This window comes from Opisthocomus hoazin, chromosome 39, assembly GCF_030867145.1.
Source record: "Opisthocomus hoazin isolate bOpiHoa1 chromosome 39, bOpiHoa1.hap1, whole genome shotgun sequence".
Lineage (NCBI taxonomy): Eukaryota > Metazoa > Chordata > Aves > Opisthocomiformes > Opisthocomidae > Opisthocomus > Opisthocomus hoazin.
In genome coordinates this window covers 1,132,178-1,140,308 of record NC_134452.1, presented here as the reverse complement: position 1 = coordinate 1,140,308, position 8,131 = coordinate 1,132,178, and the positions used below count along the sequence as shown (strand labels likewise).

Below are 8,131 nucleotides of genomic sequence, written 5' to 3'. Positions count from 1 at the left end.
CTGGGTGGGGGGGGGGGGGTCCCTGTCACCTTGGGGTGCTGGGGGGGGGAGCCAGGGGGGCTTGGGGAGGGTCCCCTGGAGCCTTGGGTTGGGGAGGGGAGGTCCGCAGTGCGGGGGGGAGGGGGTCGGGGGCCGGGGGGGGTGGGGGGGGGGCTCGTTGCCCCCAGCTTTGCGCGCCAAAGAAACGCGTGGCACCCACGAGCGGCTCCTGCGAAGTCACTGGGGAGCTCGGGGGGGGTCACTGCGGGTGTCCGCGGATGGCGGGGGCGGGGGCGTCACCGGGTGACGGGCCGGTGTCACGGGGACGCGGGGGGGTGGGGCCGGGCCGGGAGATCCCGCCCCCCCCCGCGAGCCCCTGCGCGCATGCGCGGAGCTCTCGGGCGGCACGGGGCGGACTGCAACTCCCGGCGCCCCCTCTCGGCGCATGCGCGGAGCTCTCGGGCGGCACGGGGCGGACTGCAACTCCCGGCGCCCCCTCTCGGCGCATGCGCGGAGCTCTCGGGCGGCACGGGGCGGACTGCAACTCCCGGCGCCCCCTCTCGGCGCATGCGCGGAGAGCAGCGGGCGTGCGCGCGCGCGCGGCACCCCGGAAGCGGGGCGGAGAGGCGGAGCGGCCGCGCCCGGCACCTGCCCGGTGAGCGGGGGAGGGGCAGCGGCACCGGGCGGGGCCCGGGCCGCGCGGGGAGGTGGGGGGGGCCGTGCTCGCGGGCGGGCGGTGCCCCGGGGCGTGGCGAGGCGCTGCGGGGGCGGTGGCGGAACCCCGGGGCCGGCGCTCGGTGACAGCCGCGGGGCCGCTGGGCCGGGGCCCGAGGGCGGGCGGGGTGCGGGGGTGTCCCCGCCTCACACCGGGGACCGGCGTCTCCCCGCCGTGGCACGTCGGGGGGGGGGCGGGCCCGCGCTCGTGGGACACCGGGGGCCTTGCGCGAGACCGAGGGCGCGTCCCCGTGTCGCGCGGGGGGGCGGGCGCGTTCTCGCGTCACCCCTGGCGCGGGGCCGGGCCCGGCTTCGCGTCTCCCTCGAGAGCCGTCGGCTCTGCCCCCCCCCCCCTCCCCGCGCAGGACCGGGACCCCCCCGCGGCCGCGCGGGACCTTGTCCGCGGCCCGGGGGAGGGCGGGGACGCGGGGCCACGCCCCCTGGCGGCCACGCCCGCGGCCCACCGCGCTGCCGCCGTCCATATATGGGCATGGCCCGAACGCGGCTCCCTGATTGGCGGCCGCCGCGCGTGCAGGGCCTGTCAACAAACGCCTGCCGCCGCCGGTCGTTAAAAGGGCGGGGCTGCGCGCTGAGGGCGGGGCCCACCTTTGCGGGCGCCGCGGCCGCTTTAAGGGCCGGGCCCGCTCCCGCTCCCTGTGCGGGCCGCGCCTCGTCGGAGCCGGTGAGGAGGGGCGGTGTTCTGCGGGGGGGGGGCGTGGCCTCGGTGCTTGAGGGCTGGGCTTTCCGAGTGGGCGGGGCCTCTGCGCAAACGGGGCGGGGCGTGGGGGTGAGTGTGTGAGGGGGGAGGAACCGGGGGAGGGGGCACAGCCCTTGGCGCTGCCCCAGTGCACGCCCCAGTGCCCCCAGTACGCCCCAGTAACGGTCCTGGGAACAGCCCAGAAATGGCCCCGTTGACTCCCGCGAGCCCTGCGCAGGCCCCGCCAGCCCCCCCAGCCCCGCGGTGTCCCCGCGCGGCCCCCCCAGCCCCGTGCTGTCCCCCCAGCCCCGTGCTGTCCCCCCAGCCCCGCGTGGCCCCGCCAGCCCCCCCAGCCCCGCGGTGTCCCCGCGCGGCCCCCCCAGCCCCGTGCTGTCCCCCCAGCCCCGTGCTGTCCCCCCAGCCCCGCGGTGTCCCCGCGCGGCCCCCCCAGCTCCGCGCGGCCCCGCCAGCCCCGTGCTGTCCCCCCAGCCCCGCCGTGTCCCCGCGTGGCCCCGCCAGCCCCCCCAGCCCCGCCGTGTCCCCGTGCGGCCCCGCCAGCCCCGTGCTGTCCCCCCAGCCCCGCCGTGTCCCCGCGCGGCCCCGCCAGCCCCGTGCTGTCCCCCCAGCCCCATGAACCCCCCTCTCTCTCCCCGCAGGCCCGGGCACAGGCGCCGGCAGCCCACGGCGGTGCCATGCTGCCCTGATGGAGCCCAACGCCTTCCCTCAGCTGCAGCTCTGGTGCCCGCGGCCCTTTGGTACCTACTCCCAGAACAAACCATGCCCCGGCCCTGGCTCCGCCAAGAAGCCCTTCTCCTGCCGTCCCACCGAGGAGCCTGCCAGAGCCCAGGCCCCCTCCGAAAACACACCGCCGGCTCCCGCCGATGCTGCCCCGGCTCCCCCGGCGTCGGCGGAGGAAGGTCGGGTGCTGCTGGACACGTGGTACGTCATCAAACCGGGCAACACCAAGGAGAAGGTGGCTTTCTTTGTGGCGCACCAGTGCGGCAGTGGCATTGGCGGTGGTGGCACCGGCGGCCGCGCCAGCACCATGAAAGTCAAAGGTAACTGGGGCAGCGATAGCTCCAAAGCCAAGCGGCGCCGGCGCTGCCATGACCCCACCAAGAGCAAGCTGAGCCCAGCGTGGGCTGGTGGTGGCAGGGACCCGGCTTGCCCGTGTCCCGGTGAGCCATCCGCTGCTGCCACCGAAGCTCCCGACTTGCTGTCGGTGGCAGAGATGGTGGCGTTGGTGGAGCAGAGGACGGCACTGGCGCTGCAGAGCTTCCCCCGGCCCTGCGGCCCTCCCACCGCCCCAGTTGTCATTGTGGAGACAGCCAGCGGTGAACCCAAAGCACCGAGCAGCTCCGACTGCAGCCGGGTGGCCGAAGCCATCGCCCACTTTGAGTCACAGCAGCGGGAACACAGTAGCACCCGACCCAATGGGTTGTGCCGCCCGGGTGCCGAGTGCGCCGCCGCAGCGGCAGCATCATCGGCGCCGGGTCCCGGGGAGGTGCGCATTGCCTTCCGCATCTCCAGCGGCCGTGAGCCCCGGGCCGGAGCCGCCGTGGCTGAGCCAGGTGCTGACGGGCGTCCCAACTGCGTCTTCATGAGCTGTGGGACGACAAGCGGCGGCGGTAATGCCGGCGGTCGCGCCAAGGACAAGATCACCTGTGACCTCTACCAATTGATCAGCCCGTCCCGTGACGCGCTGCCCAACAACGTGGAGTTCCTCCTGGCCACCGCCGGTCCCAAGGGGGACAGCGACGGCCCCAACGCGGACATGGGGTGCGGCGAGGGGTCGGCGGCTGCTGTCAAGCCGGAGACGGGCGAAGGGACTGGCGAGGGGGTGTCGGCACGGGATTGCACCTCCGGCTTTCACGTGGACGTGGTGGTGACGGGGGTGGTGGACCAGTGCGTCTTCTTTGGCAAGGACAGTGCCAAGAAGATGAAGGAGGAGACGGTGCGGCTGCCGGCAGCGGCGCAGGAGGACCCACCGCCGGGGCAGCTCTTCCTCCTGCCTGTCCCCGAGGAGATGCCGGTGGCAGAGGACGCGGAGGCTGGCGAGGAGCCGTCAGCCGGCCCCGACCCCTCGCTCTGCCGCTTGTACCGCCACGTCTCCCATGACTTTTTGGAGATTCGCTTCAAGATCCAGCGGCTGCTGGAGCCCCGGCAGTACATGTTCCTGCTCCCGGAGCATGTCATGGTGAAGATCTTCAGCTACCTGCCCACCCAAGCGCTGGCCGCCCTCAAGTGCTCCTGTCACTACTTTAAGTCCATCATTGAGACCTTTGGGGTGCAGGCCACTGACTCCCGCTGGAACCGTGACCCCCTCTACCGCGACGACCCCTGCAAGCAGTGCAAGAAGCATTACGAGAAGGGGGACGTGTCCCTGTGCCGGTGGCATCCCAAGCCCTACCACCATGACCTGCCTTACGGCCGATCCTACTGGATGTGCTGCCGGAGACCCGACAAGGAGGCGCCCGGTTGCAGGGTGGGCTTGCACGACAACAACTGGGTGCACCCGGCCACCCGGCGCGATGAGGGCAGGTGAACGGACCGGCGCCGGCGGGGACAGCGGTGGCAGATCCTGGGGACGTGGAGGAGGGAGGTCGGCTGCGGGGGTTGCTGGAAAGGGCAGAGGAGAAGGTGCAAAAGAAAAAAAAAAACCAAAAAATTATCAAACCCCAAAACTTGGAGAGGAAAAAGGAACAAAGCGAAGGGGGGGAGGAGGGGGGCGCGGCCGCACGGCGGGTGCTGCGGGGTGCCGGCTCCGCCCGGGGTGGGGGCCTCATGGCGATGACCCCGGCCAGGCTGGCGGCCCTGAGAAGGGTGCTGGCCCTCGGGAGGGTGACATCCGCCGCCCGGGGTGACATCCCCGCCTGGGAGGGTGACATCCCCCGCCCGGGGTGACATCCCCGCCCGGGAGGGTGACATCCCCCACCCGGAAGGGTGACATCCCCCGCCCGGGAGGGTGACATCCCTCGCCCGGGGTGACATCCCCCACCTGGGAGGGTGACATCCCCTGCCCGGGGTGATATCCCCCACCCGGAAGGGTGACATCCCCCACCCGGGGTGACATCCCCGCCTGGGAGGGTGACATCCCCCGCCCGGGGTGACATCCCCCGGCCGGGGTGACGGCCCTGCCCGGGAGGGTGGCACTGGGGAGGGCGCTGGCCCCGGGTGACCTCCCGGCACAGGGCGACGTCTCTGGGGTGATGTCCTGGCCCCAGGTGACATCACACGTCGCAAGTGACGTCACCATTGAGTGACATCACGCAGGGGGTGCCGGGGGCCACCGCGCATGCGTCTCCGCCACCACTCGGAGCGCGCCTCGGGGAGGGGGCGTGGCCAGCACGCGAGCCTCGCCCCGTGCCCCTATCAGCGGAGTCCTCGTCGCCTGGGCGCGCTCCTCGGCCCCGCCCCCAGGAGGCCGCGCCCCCTCGCGGGGAGGCTCCGCCCCCGCGCCATGCGGAAGGGCGGCGGTGGCTCCCGCCGGGGCCGGCCGGCCGGTTCGGGGCCTGGGCCCGGGCCGGTGGCCGTGCCGGTGCCGGTGCCGGGCCCGGTGCCGGGGCCCGGGCTCTGCCTGCGCCCTCGCCGCTGGCCCCGGCCGCCGCTGCCGCTGCTGGCGCTGGCGGCTGCCGCCGCCCTCCTCTACGTCGCCTGGCCCGGCGCGGAGCGGGGCGCTGGCCCGGTGAGCGGGGAGGGGGGCCCGGGGAGGTGGAGTCCCGGCGAGTCCCTGGGAGGGGGGCCCGGGGAAGGGGTGCCCGACATTTCCCCGCTGTCCCCGGGAGCCCCCAGACCCCTTAGGGACCTGCCCGACCTCCCCCGGGGCCCCCAGCCCCTCTCAGGACCCCCCAATCCCCAGGGGTCCCCCAGACCCCATCGGGGGGCACCCCGCCCCCCCGGGCCCGCAGCCTCCTCCACGTCCTCCCCGAACCCTCTGGAACCCATCATGGCAGCACCCGATGCGTCCATGGGCACCCCAGGCCTCCTTAGTAGCCCCCCAGCATCCCCCGGGCCCCATGGTGGGAGCACCCAATGCATCCATGGGCACCTCAGACCCCTCCACGGACCCCCAACATCCCCCAGGGCCTCCAGAGACCCCCCCCAGGGCCACCCAACATCCTCCCGGGCCTTCAGCCCCCTCCCCGAGCTTCCCAGACCTCACCATGGGGGCACCCAGTGCACCCACGAGTGCCCCAGACCCCTCCGGGGGACCCAGACCCCCACCCACCGAGTCCCCAAACATCCCCTAGGGCCCCCTCTCCCCGGGTACCCCCATCGTAGGGGCCCCAGACCACTCCAGGGACCCACAGCCCCCCGGGGGGACCTCACGCCTCCCCCCCCACACTGACACAGCCACCCCCCAGCCCCTCCCCGGCCCTGCCTCGGAGTCGGCTCTGCGGGCGCTGCTGGGGCAGCTGCGTCCCACCCGCCTGCAGGACACCTTCCTGCGGCCCCTCCTGCGGGAACGGGTGCCGGGGGGGCCCGGGAGCCACGCTGCCCGCCAGGTAAGACCTCCATACCCCCTCCCTGGGTGCCACCGCACCCGTCCCGGGGTGCTGCCGTGCCCCTCACCGGGGTTCCCGTACCCACAGCACATTGTGGGGTGCTTGGGCGCCCTGGGGGCTGCCTGGCACCTGGAGCTCGATGCCTTCGAAGCTGCGACTCCCCAGGGACTGGTGACCTTCACCAACGTGGTGGCCACGGTGGCCCCCGCCACCCCCCGCCGCCTGGTCCTCGCCTGTCACTATGACACCAAGGTCTTGCCACCTGGTCCTGGCCAGCAGCTCTTTTTGGGGGCCACCGATTCCGCCGTGCCCTGCGCCATCCTCCTGGAGCTGGCAGCCGCCCTCGACCGGCCCCTGCAGCGCGCCAAGGACAGGGTGGGTGACGGGTGGCCCCAGCCCCCTCGCCTGGGTCCCTCCCAGACCCATCCCCCCCCCCCCCGACTCCTTCCCCCGGGGTGTCTCTGCCCCCCCTGGATCCCCCCCAGGATGCCTGGTCCCCCCCAGATGCCTGACTCCCTCCCAACTCCCCCCTTGAGCCCCCCACCCTGCCCCAGGACACTTAGGTCCATCTCCCCCAAGGACACCTGTGTCCCTCCTGACCCCCCCCACCCAGACACCTGGTGTCACGTTGTCCCCTGTCCGTCCGTGTCGTGTCCCCCCCCCCCCCCCCCCCCAGCCTGTCTCCCTTCCCCACCGGCGTCCCAGCAGGGTGTGGAGGTGACGCTGCAGCTGCTGTTCCTGGATGGAGAGGAGGCCTTTGGGGACTGGAGCGTCACCGACTCCCTCTATGGCGCCCGGCACTTGGCGGCGCGCATGGCCGCCACCCCCCACGGGCCCCACGGCACCCAGATCACTGCCATGGTGAGTGGCACCGAGCCCTGTGGTGGTGGCGGGAGACTGGTGGCACCCCAGGGTGGTGGCACAGCGATGGGGTGGTCTGGTGGCCATGAAGGAGCGGGGATGGTCCCGTGGCACCCAAGGATGATGGCCAAGGGTGGTGGGCTGATCTGAGGGGACCCAGGTGCGGTGACATGGTGTTGGCCCAGCTGAGATGGTCCCTGCCACGGTGGTGACCCAAGTGGGATGGTCTAGTGGCACCCACGGGTAGTGGTGCGGCAGTGGGGTAGTCTGGTGGCACCCAAGCGTGGTGACATGGTGTTGGCCCAGCTGAGATGGTCCCTGCCACGGTGGTGACCCAAGTGGGATGGTCTAGTGGCACCCACGGGTAGTGGTGCGGCAGTGGGGTGGTCTGGTGGCACCCAAGCGTGGTGACATGGTGTTGGCCCCGTTGGGACAGTCCCATGGCATCCAAGACTGCTGGCACCATGGTGTCCCCATGCCCCTGTCCCCATGCCTGTGCTGCTGTCCCCAGAGCCTGCTGGTGCTGCTGGACCTGCTGGGCGCCCGCCACCCTGCCATCCACAGCCACTTCGCCCGCACCCACCACTGGTTCCTGCGCCTCGTTGCCATCGGTGGGACGTGGGGATGGGGTCAGGGTGGGGACAAGGGGAAGGGGTTGGGACAGGGCTGGGGATGGGATGAGCCGTGGGGCCATCGATGGGGGTGGGATTGGGTGGGGACAGTTGGGACAGGAGGGAAACAGGGACAGGACGGGAAGGAGGCTGGGGGTGTCACAGGTTCTGCCTCACCTTGTCCCCTCCGTGTCCCGGCGCAGAGCAGCGGCTGCGGCAGCTGGGGCTGCTGCACGCCCTCCCCCAGGACCCACCCTTCTTCCGCCTCAGCCCAGCTCCAGGACCTGTCGAGGATGACCATGTCCCCTTCCTCCAACGAGGTGACGTCCCCACCTCCCCCCAGTCCTCTTGGGGGCGCTGTCCCCGTGCTGCGTGGCCAGGGCAAGGAGCAGGGCGGCAGCTGGGGGCCCAAGGGCTGATGGCCCAGGGCCACATGTCCCCTGCCCTGTGTCCCCACAGGTGTGCCCGTGCTGCACCTTATTCCCACGCCCTTCCCCCGCGTGTGGCACACCCTTGAGGACACAGAGGACAACCTGCACCTCTCCACCGTGGAGGACCTGTGCAGGATCCTGGTCACCTTCGTGGCCGAGTTCCTGCAGCTCTGAGGCCCAGTCACCCCCAGCCTGGGCCCACTGGGGACTCTGGGCAGCCCTGGGCTGTGCTGGGAGCCACCAATAAAGTGCTTGGTGACCGAAGCTGCGTCCTGTGCCGTTACCTGCCATGGGGAAACCCCTGGGGACAGGGACACACGGGGACACCAGGAT

At 72.7% G+C, this 8,131-nt stretch overlaps 2 protein-coding genes across 4 annotated transcripts; both read left to right on the top strand.

Moving 5' to 3' along the window:
* The first annotated feature begins 583 nt into the window (after nt 1-583).
* On the top strand, nt 584-4,088 carry FBXO46 (F-box protein 46). Of its 2 annotated transcripts, none has more exons than XM_075446149.1 (2): nt 584-634; nt 2,047-4,088. In XM_075446149.1, exon 2 carries the CDS (start codon nt 2,094-2,096, stop codon nt 3,933-3,935), a length of 1,842 nt encoding a protein of 613 aa, XP_075302264.1. In that variant the 5' UTR covers nt 584-634; nt 2,047-2,093; the 3' UTR covers nt 3,936-4,088. The 2 variants fall into 2 exon arrangements, with proteins under 2 accessions (XP_075302264.1, XP_075302265.1); XM_075446150.1 differs by lacking the exon at nt 584-634 and adding an exon at nt 1,299-1,375.
* Nucleotides 4,089-4,850: 762 nt separating this feature from the next.
* On the top strand, nt 4,851-8,062 carry LOC142365423 (glutaminyl-peptide cyclotransferase-like protein). 2 transcript variants are annotated; one of them, XM_075446195.1, is made up of 7 exons: nt 4,851-5,075; nt 5,755-5,895; nt 5,983-6,270; nt 6,604-6,756; nt 7,268-7,367; nt 7,571-7,687; nt 7,827-8,062. In XM_075446195.1, exons 1-7 carry the CDS (start codon nt 4,851-4,853, stop codon nt 7,970-7,972), a joined length of 1,170 nt encoding a protein of 389 aa, XP_075302310.1. In that variant the 3' UTR covers nt 7,973-8,062. The 2 variants fall into 2 exon arrangements, with proteins under 2 accessions (XP_075302310.1, XP_075302311.1); XM_075446196.1 differs by lacking the exon at nt 7,268-7,367.
* The last annotated feature ends 69 nt before the right edge of the window (nt 8,063-8,131 follow it).

Excerpts from the sequence above, each read along its gene's own strand:
- FBXO46 (XM_075446149.1), top strand. The coding sequence starts at position 2,094 with ATGGAGCCCAACGCCTTCCCTCAGCTGCAGCTCTGGTGCCCGCGGCCC.
- LOC142365423 (XM_075446195.1), top strand. The coding sequence starts at position 4,851 with ATGCGGAAGGGCGGCGGTGGCTCCCGCCGGGGCCGGCCGGCCGGTTCG. Across the intron at positions 5,076-5,754 it reads CGGAGCGGGGCGCTGGCCCG|CCCCTCCCCGGCCCTGCCTC; the intron begins GTGAGCGGGGAG and ends GCCACCCCCCAG. Across the intron at positions 6,271-6,603 it reads TGCAGCGCGCCAAGGACAGG|GGTGTGGAGGTGACGCTGCA; the intron begins GTGGGTGACGGG and ends GCGTCCCAGCAG.